The following is a 24,930-nucleotide window of genomic DNA, read 5'->3' as shown; positions in this document are numbered from 1 at the left end:
ACTCCGGAGGTGTGACGCGAACATGCTAACCACTAAGCCACCGTGCGCCAAGTCAGCTTTCAATCATAATAAAAAGCTATTTATTTTAAAAATGGCTACTTCTTAGAATTTTTGTGCAGCATGTGGCACTGTTCTGAAACTGTTCAGGTAGCATCTAGGCATGATGCTTATCATGCAGGAAAGCGTTCAAGTGTTATAAGCCAAAAAATACATTTTTGCATCTCCTGACCAGTAGGGGGCAGTGTGCCAAAATGCCACAGGTAACCTCAAGGCCTAATGCTGATGACAAGTACCATACAAGTATTGTCATAATCCCTCAAAGTGTTGCGGAGATACGGCCTCAATTAAATTTTGCACATATTTGGTCGAATTTGTTGAAGCACCATTCAAAAACGGTATGGTTTATCAAAATTCTGTGTACTTTTTGTCATGAGTGCCTCTAGATAACGCAGGCCAATTCTCATGCAAATCGGACAATTGATATAGGAGGAGTTTGAAAAAGTATGTTTTTAAAACATTTTGAAACGGCAGACAGGAAGTTTGCTCAAACGTGACATAATTGGTATTCTTGTTCTCGCCATTAACCACGGAATCTATCAAGACGAGGCTCATGACAGTAGGCAAAAGGAGTCAATAGCTATTAGCATTTTTATTAATAGAATTATCATTGTTGACCAGAAGGTGGTGCTGTCCCGCAACTTTTTGAGTCCCTTTAGAGCATGATACAAAAGCCACACCGAATTTCATAATACGCTAGGTCGTTCATAAAATACAGAATTTTATGACAAAATTCAAAATGGTTGACACACAAAATGGCAGGCATAGGGAGTTTACAGATCATTGGACTCTGTATGCTCCACAGGCCCTAATGAGACCAATTGGATGATTTTATGACACTGTACAGAAATTATTAGCAAAATTGTTTTGTTTTTTTTTTCATCTCTCATGACCACTAGGTGGCAGTGTTACGAAACTCAGCACCCTCAAATCACGATGCCTATGAGTAATAATAGGTTTGGTATGAATACACTAGCGTTGTGGAGATATACCCTTACGTCCATTTTGGCATGTTCTTCGTCGAATTCATCGAAGTGGCATTCGAAAATGGTATGGTTTATCAAAATTCTGTGAATAACTCTTTGTCGAGAGTGTCTGGAGATTATGCCAGCCAATTTTCATGCAGCTTGGACAAACGGCCTAGGATGAATTCGAAAAAGTAGGTTTTTCAGAAAATTCAAAATGGTGGGAAACTTTTCATGACGGAAAATGACGTCATAGGGTGCAATCGAATCATCTTGAGCCAAGGAATCAGAGGAAAAGGAATTTCACATCTAGGACTCATGGTTAAAAAAAGTTATTAACTTAAAAATGAGTGCAAATATTGACAGTTGGTGGTACTAGGGGGATTGAGTTAGAGATTCCAAATTAACTGTATGTGTGCCCAAATTTCATAACTTTCCTGCAAGCAGTTCTATGGGCTGCCCTAGACTCAAGAGCAGAAGAATAGGAAAACCAACGAAAACAGTAGGGGTCTTTGGGCCTTTTCCCTTAATAATAATAATATTATTATTATTATTATTATTATTATTATTATTATTATTATTATTATTATTATTAATCACACACAAACCTTATCAACACCAGCATGTTTTTATTTTCTTCAAAAGCATGTACAAAAATGAGAAATAAAAAAAAGAGAAAGAAAGGGAGTACAGCATGATGAAGAAGGCTAAAAAATAAGACCTCACAGTTTATAAGCCATTTTAAAATGCTTCAAGAGTTCAGGTGTGCACTATTAAGCAGGTGAAGAAAAGGAATCAAGACCTGAACAGACACTTTGGGAATAATAAGGATGCACGGGGGGGGGGGCGGGGGGATAATAATTAAAAAAAAAACAAACAAACAACAACAACAAAACAACTTAACTTCCTGCCATTTTAAGGCCACCATGTTCATTCCACCGATCTGAAGTTAAGACTCCGAATACTCAGTTTTGTATTCACACACGTCTCCACTCACACAGCACATGCTAAAATGCTTTTAGTATTACTTTAAATAAGGCATACATCTAAAGAAACATCCACAGACACAACTACGATCAGGCAAAAGACAACATTTTGTACCCTTTCTCCCCATTTCCCATAGTCACTGAAAATAGAAAGAGGTAAACAGATACTTTGATATTGTGTGGTTTTGTACCTTTTAGCCCTGTGAAAATATGAACTCTACTTATGAAATAAACATCAGGGTCAAAAACACAGATAGAAATCTGAACACTCGAAGGAGGAAGCTTTGGGTAAAGATTTGAAATGGATACAGGTTTTTTTTATTCTTTTATTCTTATTTTAACACTTAAGAAAATATTGTTTTGCCTCGCGGCAAGAGTTTTTGATACATTTTAAAACTCACAGCGCCTTCAGTTTCACAGTAATCTTAAAACATGTGCGACAAGAAAGGGGTTTCTGTGGAATTCCACTGGTAAGAGGCATTTGCTCAAACTCTCAATGGCTTTGTAAGTACTTTCCAAGACAAACAGTTAAAAAACGAGCGATCTAATGACTGCATTGAATACAAAACATCAAAGCTGATGATCAGAGAAAACATACAGATAGAAACAAACAGAAAAGCTACTCACGCGTTCTTAAAGCTGACTTACCATATCCTCTCCCACCACCAGATGGGGCTTTCCGTCATTGCTACTATTATGCCCAGGCCCTGTATTGGGAGAAGTAGTAAATTCCCTTTAAACACCAGGGCTGTAAACGTGAGATAGTACTGGGAGATATTGCAAATTCCCTCTACATGCCAAGACCCTGAACAGAAGATAGTACTAGGAGATGTTGCAAATTGCCTCTAAACGTCAAGGACCTGAACACGAGATAGTACTGGGAGATATTGTAAATATCCTCCAAATGTTAAGGCCCTGAACACGAGATAGTACTGGGAGATACTGCAAACTCTCCATATGCCAAGGCCCTGAAAACAAGATAGTAATTCCCTTCAAATGCCAAGACCCTGAACTCGAGATAATAGTGGGAGATGTTGATTGTATTGTGTTGCAAAAGGCTGGGAGACTTAAACTTACACAGCAAGGTTAAATGTTAGACTTGTATATTGGAGGTGTACACCAGTTACAGGACTGCAGACAGTGAATTTAATCCGGAAACACAAACAATGGAAATAATTTGAGCCTCAGAAAAATAAGCCTCTCCATTTCAGCCTTTCAGCCACATTCGTGAAACAAGGTGGTGTTTTAACGGACTAAACGACATTACAGGACATTTTCGAGGTTATATACACAAAAGGTCATAAGACACGTGGCCATTGTTACAGTAAGGAGATGAGAACGATGGACGAAACAGTCCGATTGTTGACCCGTGCACATTCCTGAGCAACGGTGAGCAGTCGCTAGCTAGCTAGTGCTAGAGAAGACCCGAGTGAATCCTGTCAAAGAGCCACAAAGCAGCTCACAGGAAGCAGACAGAACAATATGAAGACAGGAAGTGGCGGAGGAGGGGGAAGGTAATGGTGCGACGCGCTGCAACATTCACTGCGGCTAACACAAGCCTCGCTGCTCAGTGGCTTTGGTTCCACTTCAGCAAACTACAGTACATTCACTGTGCAATGAAGTAAATTCATGTACCATTCAGTGACTGTGCAGAAACTTACAAATGCTGGATGGTCAGATGCCTATTAAGTAAAAACACAGGAGAACTTAAAACCAGAAACTCTAAAAGCAGTAAAAAAACATTACAGGCCCAATAGCAGTTTTTTTTTTGTCTTCTTATGTTTTGGGAATTCAGCGATAAGGTCAGGAAACTTGACTGTGCAAGTGAAAACTGGGTTCAAAATGATGTCTGAACAGGAATTAATCAAGTAGTACAGTGAATGAGCTGAACCACAGAGAGGTCTCTAAAGTACTTTCACGTCTGCTTTATTTTCGTCCGTTCGGAGGGAACCCTGGTGTGTTTTCCTCTCAGGTGAAAACACAGTCATCACGCTCAGGTCCGAGAGTGTCTAAGCGAGGTGTCTAAGCAGAGAGAAAGCGACTCGACTCGACCCGGTGAATCAAACGAGTCGTGTGTTATGGGTCGAGTTGTTGTTTTTTTTTCCCCTCTGTGATGCGAGCTGCTAAACTGAGCCACGAGACACAAAGCGAGTCAAATCCCAGCGCGCCGTTCGTTTCGGTTCGGTTCCGTTCTGAAGATTTCGACTGGCTGACAAAGAACGAAAATAAACGTTGGATAAAATAGCTATTTATATACAATCGTCTGATCATGTATTGAGCACTTGCTCGGTGCCATCTATTCAACGTACAGAACAACATGGGGGAGTTTTACGATTTCGGGTTTGAGCCCTACTCGAAGCTTTTTCATGCACCAAACCAAATCAAACAGAAAACCAACCAAAAGTACGATTTTCCCTCGGTTTCAGACTTCATAAAACGGACCAAGAGGTGTGAGAGCACCCTTTAAGACTTCTGTTGTATGAAATTAGATTTACACGTTAGATTTTTGTACTTTTCTGTAAGAGTAAATCTAGTTTCTCTCTATTGGATGTGTGCGTATATGACAAAGAAAAGGAGTGTGTGAACGTTTTGAGCTTTGTTCAGCAGAGATGCATACAGTACCATATACCCTGTACTTTCACAGATATAATACCCTGCGGATATAAATAAAAACAAAATTTTAAAAGGCAAGGTGGACGCCTAACTCCCTCCTAGGAAAAAAAAAAAAACAGACAAAAAAAAAACGAACCTAAATTGACGGAATGCTCGTCAAAGACAGAAGGAATGGATCACACACTCCAGAATCGCTACCTGAGTGTACATCCTGAAACTTTGTACTCGTGTAAGTGGTTCAGGTGTAAAGGACCTTTCAATGTGCCAGCATGTGTACCTGACAAAAGAATGATAAAATGATACGAGATAAAAATAAAAATTAAAAAAATAAACAAAAAGGGTAAGGGTTTTGGTCACAATCAGCGAGTTAATTACTGTGGAGGAAACCACATAGGCAAAAAAATAAAATAAAATAAAATAAAAGTTTTTAAAAATCATTTACTAAAAGCTAAAGGGCAGAAGTTTTTTTTTAAAAAATGCTGGAGAGCTGTGAGATGCCTGCCCCATCGTGTTTGTGGTTCATGCATGTGAGAGAGTGAATTGATGCGCGTGTGTGTGTGCGTGTGTGTGTGTGGCAGGGCAGGCAGACTTTAGACAGAGAATCAAGATTCAGTCGGTGAGGGGCGAGAAAGCGCTGGAGATCAGTAAGAAGATGGAGAGGTCATCACGGTGATTTGGTGATGCTCTCAGCGTCTTTGGAGGCCCAGAGCTCTTTGTGCTGCTTGCGTCCAAAGCCCTCGTCGTAGTTCCCTTTGCTCTTGAACAGCTGCTGGAAGTGCGGCTTGCAGTAAAACTCGCCTTGCAGCGCCGCATACGTGCCCAGACTGCACAAACACACATACAGAGAGAGAGAGAGAGAGAGAGAGAGAGAGAGAGAGAGAGAGGGAGGAGGTTAGAGCGCATGCACACACACACGCAATATTGCATTTGAAATTTAATCAACGTCTGACCTGAGCTTGGTGTTGCAGTGCTTGCAGCAGAAGCATGTCGCATGGAAGATCAGGTTGTTGGCCACCAGTCTCTCCATCGGATACACGGTCTTCTCGCAGGACGCGCAGGTCTCTCTCTGAGGCTTAAAGCTCAAAGACTGAAACACACACACACACACACAAACACACACTATAGCAAGAATCTGCAGAAGAAAGATAATGTGACAAACAGAAGTGAAGTAGATACAGATGGGCAGATAAGAACAGGAGATACAGCACAAATATGGTGGTAAGAAGGAGAAACACACACACACACACACACACACACACACACACACACCTTGGAGCGCTGGACAGGCTTCTCTTCAGAGGGGCTTAGGTTGTCCTGGAAACAAAAAACCAAAAAAAAAAAAAAATGGAGAATTAATGCAAGATGTCAATTATCTGGTTGCGCCTGGCAACAAAATCCAAAACAACGCCATCCCATAATCACAGTCTTCTCACTCTGGGGCCATATTGCACACTGAGATGTGCGCACACAGACCTGCTCATATTTTACATTCATTCTTCTGCTCTTCTCCATCGATGTACGAGCATCATTTTACAGTGTACACACACACACACACACACACACACACACACACACACACACACACACACACACACACACACAATAGTAATTACGTAAAGACAGCGAATGCTTTCTATTGTATTGTCTTTCTACCGCCATGTGCCTCCATCTTGATGTAGAGGTGTGTTTTCCTCTCCACACACACACACAGAGAAAGAGAGACAGACAGACAGACAGACAGACAGACAGACAGACAGACAGACAGGTATTAAAAAGTGAAGTTAGTTCTGACAGCTCTAATGTTAACCCGAGTCTGCTGAATGAGAAAACGCACAGCTGCATTAGAACACATTATAACCCCTCACACACACTCGCTCATGTTTTAGTGATGTCTGGTGTTTGCAGAGCAACATGTGCAGGGCAGTGGTACTCCAGGACACAGAGTGTTACATGACAGGGTGTTTCGGTGGTACAAAAATGCTAACACAACCCGCAAACCGACAGCAAAAGCACTCCACCACACCCAGGCCTCATTTTCCTAAGCACAGAGATCCGTTTACACTGGAAGTAATACAGCATACAGTCCTCACGGAAAAAAAAAAAAACTATTCACACAATTACAAGATATCAATTTACCAGAACACCCTCCCCCCCCCCCCCACCCCAAACACACACACAAACACACACACACCCATCTAGGATTGTTTCCTCAGTGCAGAACAGCAGGCAGTGTGTGGGCATACTGTACAACGAGGAACATTGCCGTTATAGAAAAATAATCAATAACCGTGTGGTGCGATCAAATTCGTTTCTGTTTCTCCCTTATATTACAGCAGCCATAAACAATCGTTCCCTCTCTTTTTTCTCTCTTAAAGTTAATATGGCCCAAAATCACAAGCACTTGCCACGCACCAAGTTGAAATGAAGCAGTTAAAGTAAAGTAAGCTAAATAACAAAGTAAAGTAGTAGCCAAGTAAAGTAGTAAAAGTAGTAACTAAGTAAAGCAATAGCCAAGTAGTTTCTAAGTAATAGCCAAGAAAATTAGTAACCAAGTTCTAACAAAGTAAAGTTTTAATTGTATCTTTCTCATTTGTAAGTCGCTTTGGATAAAAGCGTCTGCTAAGTGAATAAATGTAAATGTAAAGTAGTAGCTAAATAAAATAGTAACAAAGTAAAGTAATAGCCTCATAAAGTAGTAACTAGGTAAAGTAGTAACAAAGTAAAGTAACAGCCAAGTAAAGTAGTAGCTAAGTGAAGCAGTAACCAAGTAAAGTAACAGCCAAGTAAAAATAGTAACTAAATAAAGTGGTAAAGTAAAGCAGAAGGTAAGTTAAGTAACAGCTAGGGTAAAGTAGTAACAACGTAAAGTGATAGCCTCGTAAAGTAGTAACTAGATAAAGTAATAACAAAGTAAAGTAAAAGCCAAGTAAAGTAGTAACAAAGTAAAGTAGTAACTAAATATAGTAGTAGCCAAGCAACTAAGTAAACTAACAGCCAAGTGGTAGCTAAATAAAGTAGTAACTAAGTAAAATAGCAGCCAAGTAGTAGATAAGTAAAGCAATAGCCAAGAAAATTAGTAACCAAGTAGTAATGGAGTAAAATAATAACCAAATAAAGTAGTAGCCAATTAGTTGTTAAGCACAGTAATAGCCAAGTAAATTACTAACCGAGTAAAGTTGTAACAAAGTAAAGTAGTAGCCAAGTAAAGTAGTAACAAAGTAGTAGCTAAGTGATAGCCAAGCAAATTAGTAACCAAGTAAAGTAGTAACAAAGTAGTAGCTAAGTAATAGCCAAGCAAATTAGTAACCAAGTAAAGTAGTAACAAAGTAAAGTAGTAGCCAAGTAAAGTAGTAACAAAGTAGTAGCTAAGTAATAGCCAAGCAAATTAGTAACCAAGTAAAGTAGTAACAAAGTAGTAGCTAAATAATAGCCAAGCAAATTAGTAACCAAGTAAAGTAGTAACAAAGTAGTAGCTAAATAATAGCCAAGCAAATTAGTAACCAAGTAAAGTAGTAACAAAGTAAAGTAGTAACTAAATAAAGTAGAAACTAGGTAAAGTAGTAACTAGGTAAAGTAAAAGCCAAGTAAAGTAGTAACTAAATAAAGTGGTAAAGTAAAGTAGAAGGTAAGTAAAGTAGCAGCTAGGGTAAAGTAGAAGATGGGTAAAGTGTCAATCCACCTGTAGTCACTTGATTAACTTGTAACTAAAAACCTATTGACATGTTGCAGACTGTATTATCGTATAATTGATCAAATATTGTCACTTGAGGAAAGCCGAACAACTACATAAAACAAATTCTAAAAGAACGCACTGCCTCGGTCGTATTTTCATATCCGTCATTATTGCACTGACTGTCAGTCACTTTGTAAACCGCCACCCACTTTCACAGACGAACCACTTCCTTGTTTTGAAGGGAAACGACTGAGCTACTTACTCCACAGCACTCAGTCATCTCATGCAAGTGTTGCATGCATTCGTTTCTCACACTGTTACTCCAACACACCCAATATCGATCTCTACATACAACTGCTGAATGTGTGCGTGCGCACCACAGCTCGACGCACTTCAACCCACATCCTGCGCCTTCCTGTCAGTGAGACGCTGCTGTTCACATGGGGTCTCTTCCCCAAAAGGGATTCAATGAAACTGATTTAAGAAGTCAATAAACCACAACTTGGTCGCGACTGGTCAGAAGAGGTTGAGTCATTTGCAATAACCGAAGCTTTGCAATAGTGCGGGTTATAAACCACGGGTTTATAATAATGAGCTTCTTCTAAAATGGCATTGTTTCTATAGCAAAAATTGTGCTGCTGTTGATATGGCGACGTTTTTGGTTCTCTTATATTTAACATTTATGGAAGGAATCTCCAGTGTCAAACTACGTTTTCCACCATGTTAAAAGTCTTCAGGACAGAGGAGTTTGTGCTTTCCAGTTTCTCAGTAACACAAGCTGAGGCTTTTGTCTTATTAGCTTCTAAAGAGAGAGAGAGAGAGAGAGAGAGAGAGAGAGAGAGAGAGAGAGAGAGAGAGAGAGAGAGAGAGAGAAGAGGCAGAGGCAAGTGATAACAGGAAGCAACTTGTCTCACAAATGTTCGACATTAAATGTAACTACTTGCTGTGGTATAAGAGGAATAAAACAGTCTGGGACATGCTGTTATTGGAAAATAATTAACTTAAGTGTAGTAAAGTACTTGTTATTTTTATTTTCAAGTAATCGAGTATAGTAGTAGCCAGGAAGAGTAATAGCCAAGTAATGTAGTAGCTGAGCACAGTAGTAGCTAAATAAAGTGGCAGTCAAATAAAGTAGCAACAAAGTAGTAGATAAGTAAAGTAATAGCCAAGTAACTAGTAGTAACTATATAATCGAGTAGTAACTATATAATGTAGTATGTTTACTTGTAAAGTAATACAAGTAATAGTTAAATAAATTAGTAGCCAAGTAAAGTAATAGCTAAATAAAGTAGTAGCCTAATAATGTAGTAACTACATAGAGTAGTAGCCAAGTAATGTAGTAGCCAAGTAATGTAGTAACTACATAGAGTAGTAGCCAAGTAATGTAGTAGCCAAGTAATGTAGTGGCTACATAAAGAAGTAATAGCCAAGTAATGTAGTGGCCAAGTAATGTAGTAACTACATAAAGTAGTAGCCAAGTAATGTAGTGGCCAAGTAATGTAGTGGCTACATAAAGTAGTAGCCAAGTAATGTTGTAACTACATAGAGTAGTAGCCAAGTAATGTAGTGGCCAAGTAATGTAGTAACTACATAGAGTAGTAGCCATGTAATGTAGTGGCCAAGTAATGTAGTAACTACATAGAGTAGTAGCCAAGTAATGTAGTGGCCAAGTAATGTAGTGGCCAAGTAATGTAGTGGCTACATAAAGAAGTAATAGCCAAGTAATGTAGTAGCCAAGTAATGTAGTAACTACATAGAGTAGTAGCCAAGTAATGTAGTAGCCAAGTAATGTAGTGGCTACATAAAGAAGTAATAGCCAAGTAATGTAGTGGCCAAGTAATGTAGTAACTACATAAAGTAGTAGCCAAGTAATGTAGTGGCCAAGTAATGTAGTGGCCAAGTAATGTAGTGGCTACATAAAGTAGTAGCCAAGTAATGTAGTAACTACATAGAGTAGTAGCCAAGTAATGTAGTGGCCAAGTAATGTAGTAACTACATAGAGTAGTAGCCAAGTAATGTAGTGGCCAAGTAATGTAGTAACTACATAAAGTAGTAGCCAAGTAATGTAGTAGCCAAGTAATGTAGTGGCCAAGTAATGTAGTGGCCAAGTAATGTAGTAGCTACATAAAGAAGTAATAGCCAAGTAATGTAGTGGCCAAGTAAAGTAATAACTATATGAAGTAGTGGCCAAGTAATCGCTAAATAAAGCAGAAAATAATAATTTTCCTATAATCAGAAAGTCTGTTGTGATGTATTTCCTACTTAATAGTTTTCCCCCAAATGAACTGGAAGGAATGAGCTTCCATAGCTTAATACCAGACCTTCAGCCATATTAATATGCACAGATCATATGTTGATTATTTTCCTATAACAGCACACCCTGTTATGTTTTACTCCTTACATATCACTTGAAAAAACAAAACCCTCATTTAAATACACCGTTTCCTCTTTCCTTTATGCCATTGTTCTTTCCAAATCACCCTTAAGGCATCCACCAACTACACCTGCAATCCCTTAGTATGCACAAGTCGGTGCTTTTTCCTTTTCCCTTTTAAATTTTCCGCTCATCTGGCCATTCGCTGAAGACCTATGTACCTCCTTCATAAACCGTTCACAGAGAGGTAAAGCGAAAAAGAAAAAGGAAGAAAAAAAAAAAAGAAAGAAAGTTTTAAAGGCTCTTAGATCTCATGCCAAGTATGGTGCAAACCATTTTATAGGATCAATTTACTGCAATAAAACGAGACTGGGAACTCGGCAGAAGATTTTTACCATGTCGAGACCTTTTGAAAACAACAAAAGGAGTGGTAGTAAGCATTTAGGTTAACACGAGACAGCATTATGAGGAAGAGAGATGAGGGAGACGAACACTCGGCCACACTCAGCATTTGAGGAGTGCTCTATTTTGTCTGGTGCCATCTGTCCCATTTTTACCTTATTTGTACATAATGTGACCACACACACACACACACACACACACACACACACACACACACACACACACACACACACACACACACACACACACACACACACACGATACTGCTCAACCATGGAGGCCATTTCAGGAAGTCATGATGACGCATCACTCTTCCTGCGGTGCACTTTATGACAGCAGAGCCCCATCTGTCATCCCTGGAGACCCCAAAATGAGGAGTCACATGACAGAAAGCCTAACGTATATATCACTGGTGCATTAAAACCTCACACAGCACATCGATGCAACAGATTAGCAGTTCCTCTATCTCTACGTTTCACAACGAATATGTCAAAAGACCAGAAATGTTTTAAGGCATCCTGGTTAGGGCTTTAGCAAGCTGCAAGAGCTGCAACCGGTCTTTAAAGGAACAGCTCGGCCAAAAATAAATAAATAAATAAATAAATAAATAAATAAATAAATAAATAAATAAATAAAATATACACAAATGTTCCCTTTATCCCATGTGAAGTCCATCAGCCAAAACCATTTTGATCTGCAAATGCACTTTATGTGCAGAAATCCTGGTTCGTTGAGGCCTCACGATTCTTTAGGTGTCACGATTCTTTTGGGATTGCGATTTGTTAGAAATCACGATTCTTTAGGCAGAACAATTCCTTAAGCATTAAGATTCTTTAGGAGTCACGATTCTTTAGGAGCCATGATCCTTCGAGTCACGATTCTTTAGGAGTCATGATTCTTTAGAAAACTAGATTCTTTAAGAATCACAACTCTTTAAGAGTCATGATTCTTTACAAATAAATTCTTTAGGCATCACGATTCGTTAGAAAGAACGAATCCCACAGCATAATAATCCTTTAGCATTAATGCTTCTTTAGGCATCACAAATCATTAGGAGTCATGAGGCATCAGGACTCTTTAAGGAGTCACGATTCTTTAAGATTATTCATTCTTTAGACGTGATGATTCTTTGGGTGTCATGATTCTTTATTCATTACAGTTCTGGTTAAATAATTAGCTCATGGATGAAATCACTTGTGGGTGAAAATTGCTTTTGATGAATGCGCTCAATACGTAATGAGTCACCGGCGAGTTTTGAGGGAGACGGCATGTACAGCCTTCATTCTTGCTTCATTCATTGATTTCGCACAATTAGTTGTTATATGCTTAGTAACTGGGGATTTGTTATGAAGTACTTAATATTAAACCTTTGTTTTGGACATCTCACCGCCCGTCACGTGTGTGCATAACATCTACGTTAATAGATCGCAGTGAATAAAGCGGAATAGTGTAGCTCTTATAGGCAAGAGACAGAAACAACATCAGCAAATTTAGTTAATACACTGGGGCAATTCACGATGCTACACTGGAGGCTATATTACGCTTCCTCTGCTTGTTAACTAGATTAGCTCCAGTAGAAACCTTACAGAAGCAAGCTTCATACACTACACTGTCCCTTTAAGCACCGATGCAGTGGAATTACCAATGTGCTAGCTTTGTGTTTTAAGCCCTGCTATTTTAAGAACTGTTTGGATTTAATCAGGCGCAACACCAAACTTGGCATCTCGCTGCTCATATTCGCTCACTTTCCCGGCAGCTCGATGGAGCTGCGACATTTAAAACCCAGGCTAGCCACCACAGCGAGATGACATCATCTTGGAGAGCGGAGGGCCGAGCCAGTACGAGGTGCCGTGCTTGCTAATTCGATTAGACGGAAAAAGAAGGAGAGGAAGAAAGGGGGAGAAAGCAGGTGGTCTGGAGCTGTTCATGTGTCTGTGCACGTGGGATCCGTTTAGTTGTTCTTTTTGCCTAGTTATAAATGTGACGTCAAACTTTACTAAAAGGTTCACAAGTTCAAGGTGTCCTCCCAGGGCGTCTCCAACAACACAGACTGCCTAGGAATACCAGGTGTCGTAATACCACTCGCCCGATCTCATCTGATCTTAGAAGCTAAGCAAGGTCAGGGCTGGTTAGTACTTGGATGGCAGCCTGCAGGATTTGAAAGATTTGCATGCATGGTTTCCTCACCTTACCATCTCTCTTTATCTCCTCCCACTATCGATTTTCAAGGCTGGGATACGATCCCTTAATCCATTAGCCACACAAACCCCATCATCATCTGCAAACCCCCCGTTCCCCCCAAAGGGTCTCTATAAAGCCAGGGAGACAGAATAATGGAAGAAAGGTCAAGGGATGACCCAGAGAGAGCAACAGGGGCAATAGGGTCGCCCCCTCTCCCAAATGGAGCATCATCTAATCAACCAGCATGGAGGGGGTGGTTAGGGTAGTGAAGCTGCTCCAAGTAAGTCTGAACTTAAAAGAGAGAAACGAACGCAGGGACCAGACGAGTAACATCAGCAGGTTTCTCAGTGCTGACACTTGCAAATTAACCAGTTCCCACACTTCGCACAAGTACAATTTCCTCAGAAATCCGATACGAGGCCTTGAAGCTCTGACGGGTCAGGGGGAACGATCAAGATCCCGATTTGTTGAAAATAATGCTGCTGAGCCACAGTTTTGCTCAAATTCTGGTGTGAAACAAATGAACAATACAGACCGAAACCAGCTTAAGACAACTGGCCAAACGTGTCTATATCAAGTCTACCCCGTATGCAAACGGCACAATGGCTGGATTGTTTTGTATTACAAATCAGGCTTGTGTGAATGTAGCTTTAGTTTGGGTTCCTTCAAAGCCACAAACACACCAAAAGACAGTACAGACGTGAGCCCAGCACAAATCTAATTCTCAGCCCCTGTTTACGCTACTGCGTAAAACGATCCTCGTCCACACTGCCGTTTCCGCTGCGTTTCAGAAACCATCGCCGTACACGCCACACGACCGAATACGCATGTCACATGACCATTCGTGCACACTGGGCATGCGCGTACAAATGTAAACAGGATGCTGGTTGCTAGTCCAAACCGGCGTTCTATGTACGCCGCTTGAAATGAGAATTGTTGCCGATCGCTCTAATCGTAGCTCGCCTCTTGAGCATGTAGGCAGCTGCAGGATTATAAGATACAGAATTTAACCGCACAATGGCTGCTAAGAATGACGACAAAGCCAGCAAAGCTTGCGGTCCAGTCTCCGTGTTGTTGTGTATACGATCAAGGTAGCGTAACGGTCATACGGGAGAGGCCTGACGAATCAGGGAACGATGATCCAGAAGACTCGATCAGGGGGCGAATGTGGGTGAAGCCACGCCTCCGTTTTGGTCCGTTTACGCTGGAACGCGAGTCCGGAGTTTTCAAACTACAACGGGGTCGTCGACGTCTCCGAAAGAGTCGGTTTTAAAACGAAAAGGCACTAGTGTAAACAGGGCCTCAGGCATGAACAAGCTGAGCAGGAACAAACCTCTGCAGACTAAATGGCATAGAAAATACATCAAATCAGACCGAGTCGAACCACATTTGAATTTGGTTTTAAAATCTGATTGAAATTGGACATCTGGACCAACAAGAACATTTTCATTTCCCGGTGATCAATAGCTCTTTAGTCAAATTTGTGGCTCATCGTGCCCTCGTGTCAACACAACGATCTTGTCAAGCAGTCATACTAAACTTAGGATCATGCAATTATACCAGGTTTTTTGACAAATGGGGCTTGATTCGATTTTTAAAAATGACCCAACTCTTGCAGAACACGTCTCTACATTTGCATAATGACGCACGTGTTCAAAATTTTGCGCATACATCTCTCTGTGCGATGATACTAAGCTACGGCTTGCGTGTTTTCCCTGATTTCCAAGGCAAATCACAGGTTTATCTCAATGCACTACTTCTAAAAAACCATTATCGTTTCTATAGTAACAACATACCCAAGGACTCGTATACTTGCATACACGAGACTTGGGAAAAATGATTTAATAAATAAATACGTCATCGCCAGCACGCTGCTGTAGTATATAAGCTGTTATGGAAAAATAATCAACGTTGTGGTGGTAACAGTAACTCCGCTTTGTATCGGACCACGTCACACCTCCACGTCGTTTATTATTTTCCTAGAACGGCACACCCGGTCATCGTTTATTGCTTATGTATCCTGAAACAAAAAGCGAACGAGCAGGAACGAGACTGTAGAAGTGTCCGTTTTGTCCTCCATGCCCTGGGGAACGTCTGTATGAGTCTGACCTGCATCGTTTTTGGCTTTAACTACAAGTGAGGACTCGCGCTTTCACACCTCCTGTGCTGTTCCCGAAGATCAACTTGGATACTGAGACTCCCCAAATTAAACCTGAAATAAAATGAAAAAAAAAAAAACACGTTTGACCTGCAATATGCCGTTCCAGTGACTTCTCAAGCTCTCGATCACACGTGGCATTCCGGGAAAATTTCTAATTAAACGCTTTTTTGAGATGTTAACATTTCCAGCACTGCAAAAGCAAGGCACAGAGCCAGGGTGTAAGGAGCTTTATTTATAAAATAAAAATAAATAAATAAATAAAAACCCAAAGGATTCTTGGAAAACAGATCTGTGTGAGGGCCAAAAACAGTTTATACCAAAAAAAAAAAAAAAAAAAAAAAAAAAAAAAAAAAAAAAAAAAAAAAAATTTGCATCTTGTGTCAAAACAACCTCCTACACTAGAGATTTCAGATTCTATCTTTCTTTTTCAAATACCAGAAAATGAATTTTTTTTGGGGACAAATTATGCGAAACAGGAGCTCTGTAAAGGCAGCCTGTTTTAAGAAAACGTTTGTTCTCGGTTCATACGCATGATTTGCAAAGTGTCAGTGAACAGAACTCAAGATTTTCTGGCATAAATAAACAGTGAATTCAATTGGAAAAATATGTCTTGGATCAAATCCCATAGTAATACAGAGCTTCAGGCTGGCGTCGGCTCTTATACCGACACTGGGTGACGCAAGGCGTGGACAGTCCCTCCAGGATTTAGAGATTTTGCGATCACAGAAATGAAAGCAAAATCAAGCGAACGCCACAATATTCGGAGGCGCATGGAATTTAAAAAAAAAAAAAAAAAACAACTACTGAAAAATTTTACGCAGATTTGGGCCGATACGCGTCACGTGACGTCGTCATCACAACGCGCGTTCAGCCAAAGCCCCCTTCGGTTCACGTGCGTCGAACACGAGTACAGCTACAAAGGGCTCATTTACCAACAAAACATCACCGCGAAAGACTTATCTGCAGTATTTCCTACAAAATAAATACAATAAACTCCGCAGGGGAAAACGGCAACAAAACAAAAACTCCTGTACGGACAATATTTCGCAGATTTCATTCGTCTGTGAACAACCAGAGAAAGAAAGTAAAAAAAAAAAAAAAAAAAACCTCTTTACTGATATTTAAATAAAAAAAAAAAAAAAGTTTTCATTTAGCTGTTTAAACATAACGCTTCACGGTATCGCAACTCTCCCTGAACGATTCTCCTCCTGTTCGACGTAGTTCGTTTTAAAGCGTACACGGCGAACACACTTTCCAAACACCCGTGCTCGGACGTGAAGCTAGACTAAACGTACAAAAGCTTAAGACATGCAGAAGAGTTTGCTACAGACTCGGCGTTCATATTGCAACCACGGGAATTTGAACGGCGCATAATTTTACACGCCTACCACGCCCGTTAGGTGTTATCAGCCTGTATTCTTTATGGCCTGAAGGCTATATTTTACCACCTGGAACTCAAGTCAGCAACGTATAGGCCAGAGCTATGGATTGAGCAAGTGCTGAAGTGTTCCTGAGCCAGCCTAAAGAGGAGGAAAAAAAAAAGAAAAGGGAAAAAAAAAAAAAAAAAAAAAAAAAAAAAAAACACCCCAGATCTAACACGAAGGACAGCCAACCCCGGAATTCGGACGTGTTGAAACCTAGTGATGAAACTCGAGTCAGCCGGTGCGCAGAAACACTGCTGGCAGCAACATACGTGCTTCTGATCTTATCACCAAAAAAAATTAAATAAATAAAAGAAGAAGAGAAGATTACACAATCAGACTATGTGCGATGCACGCAAACCCAAGGCAACATGTTTCTTCTGGTCTGGGGCCTTTCTATGGAATGTAACACGTCCATTTATATTACGAAAGGCTGCGAGAACGCCTCAGGGCCCGGCGAAGTTTTAAAGCATAACATGTACGATAAGTTTCAACGGAACAGCCCGTGCGTTATTTATATACGGAGTTCATTTTAACAACCTCAACAACCTTGGAAATATTGCAGTGTTGGATAACTGTTCTTGATAACTGGTTTATATTTTCAGCTCTTGTATTGTTACTATTAATATTTCCGGATGAGACGACGGGCTTGGAACTCAGGCGAATGAACAAAACGTTAACTTACGCCCCCATAAGAAAAAAACATTCATATGGGCTTAAATCAGAACGATAACGAGGTGCGGAAAATCGTCAAGCTTTAGTGCCGTTACATTCTCGATTCTGATTGGTCAATGATTGTCGGTTAATTATTTTCTACAGCGGCAGCTTTGACTGTAGTTCCGTCCGCGAGGAAAATCACGGAGTTATATTAACGCGCTCCTTCTCAGTCCGTACAAGATTTCACTTTTCTTTTCTTTTTTTTTTTTTTGTGATCGTTGCGGCCAAAAATGCCTTTTTTTTCAAAATTTGCGACGGGTTTTTTGTACTTGCGAAATTGCAATCGCACGAAACAGTTTTTCGCAGTGATGTCTGTTGGTAAACGAGACCTTTCGGCTGTGATCACGTTCGACGCACGTGGATCGAAGAGGGATTTGGCTCGATGTGCGTCGTTGATAACGTCACATGACACGTCTCGGCCCAAATCTGCGGCCATTTTGAAAAATCTCAATCTCCTCCGAATATTGCAGAGTTTGCTTGATTTGTGCGCTAATTTCTACAATCGCAAAATCCCGAAGGGACTGCCTTTTGATATTTTACCATTTCTGTAGCGACTAATTCACAACGAATTGTCCATGGCAGATTTATAAAAAATAAATAAATAAATAAATAAATTTTTTAAAAAGCCAAGAAGAATAACATACAAGTGTTGATACAGCAAAGCTTTCTGTAAGGAGACCTTTAGGTTTATGTAACATTCATGTAATAAGACTTAAGTCAGAGTCAGCGCTTTGGAGTAAAGCTTAACTTCAAGACGGCGCGAGAAAGAGGAAAAAATGAGAGAGGTTGGTGAGAAAACAACTGTTTCTGCGGCTGCTAAGTGATCGCAGGAACTAACTAACAGTGTGGAGGTTTCACAACATTAAACTGAACTAGAATTTGAAAATATGTATGACGTGTTGTTCTTTAATATGTAAAACCGTGGTACTCTTTGGCTAATCGATGCGGAAGGAATGAAACGTTTCATGACATGCGGTAACCTGCTGATGATTTTCCTATAGCCACACGATATCCAGTGTTTCGTTGCTTGCGTATGGAGGAGATTAGCGCTTAAAATGTAGCGCATGAATTCTTTGAATTTGCTAGCTGGAAAAAAAAAAAAAAAAAAAAAAGTGCAGATATTCGTTCGGATTTAAAGTCCTCGGGAAGTGAATTAAAACGCACAGTGTTATCCGATGTGTTGACGTAATTTCCGCTGAAACAGGAAGTCCGGGCGGGACATATCGAGTGGCTCCTCCACCCTTTTTTAAATGCTCGATAGCGTTTAGCTTACCTCAGAGCCCGGGCTAAGCCGTACCTGACAGTTAGTACCATGGATGTTTATAATGTTCGGAGCGGGACACTTCAGATTCTAGAGAGCGTTTGATCGGACGGAAAATCTGAGCGCAGAATGATGTCATCAAAACCGTAGATCTGTATTGGTGGTAGAGAGAGACTGTACAAATAGAAATATCTTCTAATTGTTTTGGAGCACACTAGCGTATAGATAACCTTAAGGCGGACATGTTCGTACTAAAAGCCACAAAACTTCAATTTTGATTTCATGGGGACGTTAACACAATGGATGAGCGAGTACTAAACGGACGCAGAAATCAAATCCAAAATCGCGTTGGGAAATTGGAGTAATCGCGGGGAGAAAAGAAAAAAAAAAAAAAAAAACAGTACCAAAGAAACCCGTAACGCAAGGAATAGTTTAATTACAGATAAACGTCCAACGTTTTAATAATTACTTGATCAAACCTCAGACACCAAACACGTCTCGAGCTCCTAAACGAAAAAAAATAAATACATTTTTTAAAAAACCTTGATTTTAGTCCGATTTCCATGCTGCACTGTCATGAGAAGCCATAAAAAGCAACAGTTTAGAAACGGTTCACATGTGCAGGCTAAAAATGTAAACGCGCCCTTCCGTGTGCCATTTTTCCTTGAAGATCACAGCCTTCTGACGAGTCCAGATAAACAAATCCACAGGGTTCAGCCTGGTGATTCAGTGCAACTTTCTATTTAAGTATGAAGCATGAGCGTCATCTTTCACTCTCCATCCATATAAGGGGATTTTCAGCAGAGGGGAAGGAAAAAAAAAAAAAAGAAAGATAGAAAGAGTGATGCCGTTATCAGACTGCACCGGTGCCCCAGAGTCCTAGCTGGCATAATTTCATTAGTAGAGCTCCAAGAATAGCCGAAAGAGAGAAGGCTATAGATTGAGATGTTCTATTATACAAGTCATGATACCTGGGCATACACGCCGGACACGTCCCGAGGTATGAAAATCGGAGACACGCTGAATGTTTCAGAATAAAACCATCCGGTGTTTTAAGCATAAGGATTCAAAAGTATATGAACAATATACTGTACGTGCTAAGAAAAATGACCGACATTATTTTATTTTTCACCCAAATCATTAGCTTGTACACTATACTGTATATACACACACACAGCTCTTTTGTGCATGCAAGTTGCTCGGGTTTTTATCTTGAAAAAAGGGATCCTCTTCCTGGAGCCTCACTTTCCAGCCATTTATGCTCCAAATCGTCATCAGCCTCCCACTTCCAACAAAACACAGCTCTCTAAACGGAGTCGAACGTCCTCCCTATTTGCAGTGTCTTCCAGACGGATTTGACGGGACGTTAAATCGAACATAAGACAGTCCCATCAAGGTTGAAATCAAACATGACAGTTGGCCTAATTTGCACAGGGAGCAGGCTGAAGGAATCTGCTCCGAATCATCTAGTCAGTCAAATCGACATGACGTGCAGCCTTAAAGATAAAGCCCCTCGGATGAACAGCATCCATCGGTTTAACCAACAAAGAGCAGAAGATTTATTGACTTGACTGCAAAGACCTCAGCGCCGTCTCAAGCATCCCATGATGCAGGCTGAAGGCCATAATAAACTCCACTCTGATCCGTTTCCTCTCTCTTTCTGTTCCTCTCTCTCTCTCTCTCATTAGAGCAAGAAGAGAGTCCGCTTTTTACAACCCTCGGCCTGTCCTGGACATGTAGGAAACTTCTGCGATTCACCAAACTTTTCTTTGTGGCTCCTACCGTTCTGCTACGGTACGACTCTCTAAACACGTTTCTTCAGCCCTATTCGGACGGGATTAGATTTACATACACGCCATATGTAGGTGTTTTTATTTTGCCTCTGGTCACTCAAAACCCAATAACTAAGTATGCGTTCACATAAGCAGTGTTTAGTCCATTTTAATTGAACCCTGCTGGGTTTATCTCGAAAAGAACCGTTCCGAGAGCAGGAGGACAATGGCTCGTTTCGAACGCAGCGAGAAAGCGTTTAGACTCTGAATCCCGACTACAGGAAGTGAATTTCTTTCCGATTCCTGCTGCAACTTTGCTGAATGAATTAGACTTGCTACTTAGATATACTGTATATAGAAGCAATAGACATATATATTCACAATCCTTTATCAAAAAAAGAAAACAAAAAGAAAAACTATTGTTTTTAATCTTTTCATTTCTATAAACACTATTATATTGGTGTCCATACCAGTAGGGGAGAGATACAGAAATCCCTGAAACACCCGTTTAGATTTTGCTTTAAACATAAAAATCTATGTTTATTTTTCTTATAGCAGTTTACAGACCAAAGGGATGATAAAGTTTCAGATCGTTCTTGTAACACTCCCTCCCTCTCCATTTTCACTACTATTACTCATGTGACATTCAAATTATTTTCTTGTAATGGTAGCATCACAAATTTTTTTAATGGCTTATTTATGGTTATGATTGCTCAATGTCCTATTGTTCATCATCCAAAATAAAAAAAATAAAAAATTGTGTTTATGCATTTATTTTGCTCATTTGCTTTTAATAAAGCAATATGACTCCAAAAATGCAATTCATTCATACAGACTGCAAAGGAACCGGAGATTAGTTTTGCATAACCCTTTTGTGCACAGTGTCCACACTTATGGACAGTCAATTTATGGCTTAATAATTTATTTATTTATTTGTTTGTTTGTGTTTGTTTGTTTGTTTGTTTATTTAGGAAAATATAAGAGGTAAATCCCCTCCAAATTTCTTGAGAGAATTTCTTACAGAACATAAATCATTACGCTAAATTCTGTTGCTCTCTAGACTATTCATCATTAGTAATGCAGCATGTGTAGCGTATATTTTGACTAACTTTATACATATTTTTTTCAATAAACCAATGAATTAGTTTTGTTCGCACTGTAAATTATTATTATTATTTTTTTTTACATTTTATATATTTATCATTACACACATATATACACACACATTCATATATATATATATATATATATATATATATATATATATATATATATATATATATATATATATATATATATATATATATATATTGACCACTTTTGTTTACAAAAACACTGAATTTTTTTGTCTGTTTGTTTGTTTCAGTGACAATGTTTTGTCCTTTTCTACTCACAGTATTCCTACACATGACCAATTAATTATTATTATTATTATTATCATTATTATTATTATTATTATTATTATTATTAGCCATTTTAAGCTATTAAAACATCTAAAGAAGCAGGAAATGCGTATATATAATTCAAATTAAAAGGATAATTCATTTCCATCGATTTTCTTGCACTGACTGCAAAAATAAATCATTTATAAACACCGAGATGAAAAAGAAATGACTCGGGTAGCCTAATAAAATAATAAGCTAAAATAATATGATCATCGAAATAGAACTTTTATAGAGATGCTGAAACCGGATGTAACGTTTACATTTTCTTGTGTTGCTAAGATACCGAATTTACTGATTATTATTGGCTGTTTTGGAGGGTCTTTTTGGGTTTTTTTTGTTTTGTTTTTTGTAAACAATAACAGTACAGTACTGAGATGAAACCTTTGGAAACGTGAAGGTTGTTAAAGCACAACCGAGTCTAAAATTGCACCGCAGAGCTAATACATTTCGTCATAATAATAATAATAATAATAACAATAATAATAATAATAATAATGCTGTACTGAGCAAACTAGCTGTGGTTAGCATAAACGCCTGCAGACAGCAAGCAAGCACCTCATCACAATAGGAAAAAACACACAGGCTGAAGTCCAAATCACGACTACACAGCAACAGAGTGCACTAGGTATCACGTGCACACCATTTTGTCCGAGTGCACTCGTGAAGGGAGGAAGCCGCCGTTTGGGACACAGCCCTTCCCCCCTCGAACACCAGCGATTCGCCGCCTGCCGTTGAATCAAAACGAGAAATGGACTGTTAGTCACTCACCATCTGTGTATATCTTTATCGGTGTTGCAATTAAAAAACAAAAAAAAGATGCAACACGAGCTCACGGTGTAGTCGGTAAACCTGATTTCGTAATCCCCCCCGTTGTTATGTGGGCTAAAACTGAAGCAGCGGTGCTGTTCAACCTCTTTTAGGTGCTTAGATTTCCCCCCACTGCTTCCTCCTCCTGAGCGCTTTTCAAGCGTGCATGTTTTTTTTTTCTTTCTTCCAGCTCTTTATTATTCAGAAGGATGTCCACCGCCATTGGTTGGGTTGTTGAAACCCCGCCCATACACCACGCCCACTTTCAAAAAAGGCGCCCTTTGTGTTTGTGTGTGTAGGTTAAATGTTATCAGAACGCCCTTTTTTCAGTATAAAACGCCATTTTTTAAATGAAATGATGAGACACTATACAAAAAATATGCATCATATGAATAACTGAAAAAACCTTACGTTGTTATTCGCTTGTTTATTGATTAAGTAAATTAATTCAGAGCTCCAGTTTAGCTAGCTAGCCAAGGTTACTGAGGACTGTTTCTACGTCCCAATTCGTCTACTATCCGTCCTAAATATTATCCGAGCTGAGAATTAGTGTGTCCCAAATGGTAGTGTGTTGAAATGAGTATCCCATAGGTACCCGGATGATCTACTGTTTCCAGTAGATTATTTTCGAAGTGTGGATCCATGGACACTTTGGCCGTTTCTCAAATATGCGTTCTTATGCAATCTTGCGTCCTTATGAACTCGTCCTACGTCATCATCCACCGCCGATGTTCCGATCCCAATGCTCAAGAACGCAAGTTCCGGGTACACGTGAATTTACCCGGATGTGTTGGTAAATGGTCTGCACTTATATAGCGCTTTATTAACCTTAGCGGTTCTACAAAGCACTTTACACTGGTTCTCATTCACCCATTCACACACACACACACTCACACACCAATGGTAGTAGAGCTGCTATGCAAGGCGCTAGCTTGCCATCAAGAGCAACTTGGGGTTCAACATCTTGACGGAAGCCTGACCCGTAACTGTAGTTTTAATATCTTTTTAATCTAAATCAATCAAAATATGCATCTTAAAAGAATGATTTTGATATATGGTTTAGATTGAGGTATATTTGAGCCTGTTGAAAAAAATTTATCCCTCATCCATCCATCTTCTATAACGCTTATCCTTCTCAGGGTCACAGGGACCTGGAGCCTATCCCAGGGAGCATCGGGCACAAGGCGGGGTACACCCTGGACAGAGTGACAATCCATCGCAGGGCACACAATCATATACACACTCACGCACCCATTCATACACTACGAACACTTTTGGAAACGCCAATCCGCCTACCATGCATGTCTTTGGACTGAGGGAGGGAACCGGAGTACCCGGAGAAAACCCCACACCACGGGGAGAACATGCAAACTCCGCACACACAGGGCCACGGTGGGAATCGAACCCCCGACTGTGGAGTTGTGAGGCGAACATGCTAACATTTATCCCTCAGAAGGATTTAAATTAAACCACACAAGCTTCCATCCTGAGGTAATGGTAAACTCGTTATCTTAGTTTTTAGTTAACGTGAGGTTGCAGTTGCAAACAGTGAGCTTACTACATTAAAACATGATTAGTTAACTTTTGGTTAATCAGCCGGTTAAGAGTAAATCTATTAACCAGTTGAAACATGTTAGTTGGGGAGCACTGAAGAGTTGAGGACCCTGACCCACTACAGGAAACGTTCTGGACCGGTCCATTGCGCAACAGGAAGCTCACGGCACATCTCAATTCTCTTCCTTCTTTTAAGGTAAACTGGCAAGACCGAAAACTTCACGAAAACACATGTTTGTTCTTTGCGTTCTTAGAATTGAGAAACAGCCTTCTCAGCTAATATTGCCCCACAACTCCTTGCACAAGGGAGGAGGAGGAGGAGTTTCGTGACCGTTTGCTTATCTGAATTCAACCTGCAAGCATGGCCGACAAGTGTAACGTCAGTGATGCGTCTTCATTATTTAGGTGTAAGAACTTAAATGTTAATCACTAACAGAAGATTTTTATTGTCACGTGAGATTAATGGTTGGACGTTGTGTATAAAGAGTACCATTAAAGTGACAGTGTGCGTAACTAGCCAGCAACGTTCTCTTCTGTTACA

At 39.9% G+C, this 24,930-nt stretch overlaps 1 protein-coding gene across 1 annotated transcript; it reads right to left on the bottom strand.

Annotated features, from left to right (window-relative positions):
• Positions 1–1,631: 1,631 nt before the first annotated feature.
• Positions 1,632–23,012, bottom strand: limd2 (LIM domain containing 2). Its single transcript, XM_017454921.3, has 4 exons — positions 22,797–23,012; positions 5,891–5,935; positions 5,572–5,708; positions 1,632–5,445 (listed from the first exon to the last, which is right to left on the bottom strand). The coding sequence occupies exons 1-4, from the start codon at positions 22,797–22,799 to the stop codon at positions 5,286–5,288; spliced, it is 345 nt and encodes a 114-aa protein (XP_017310410.1). The 5' UTR covers positions 22,800–23,012; the 3' UTR covers positions 1,632–5,285.
• Positions 23,013–24,930: the final 1,918 nt, after the last annotated feature.

This window comes from Ictalurus punctatus, chromosome 2 (genome assembly GCF_001660625.3).
Source record: "Ictalurus punctatus breed USDA103 chromosome 2, Coco_2.0, whole genome shotgun sequence".
In the NCBI taxonomy this organism is placed as follows: domain Eukaryota; kingdom Metazoa; phylum Chordata; class Actinopteri; order Siluriformes; family Ictaluridae; genus Ictalurus; species Ictalurus punctatus.
This window is presented reverse-complemented; position numbering and strand designations above follow the sequence as displayed.

Coding starts and splice junctions, on each gene's coding strand:
- limd2 (XM_017454921.3), bottom strand. Junction 5,709..5,890: donor AGCCTGTCCAGCGCTCCAAG/GTGTGTGTGTGT, acceptor TGTGTGTTTCAG/TCTTTGAGCTTTAAGCCTCA. Junction 5,446..5,571: donor CACTGCAACACCAAGCTCAG/GTCAGACGTTGA, acceptor GTGTTTGTGCAG/TCTGGGCACGTATGCGGCGC.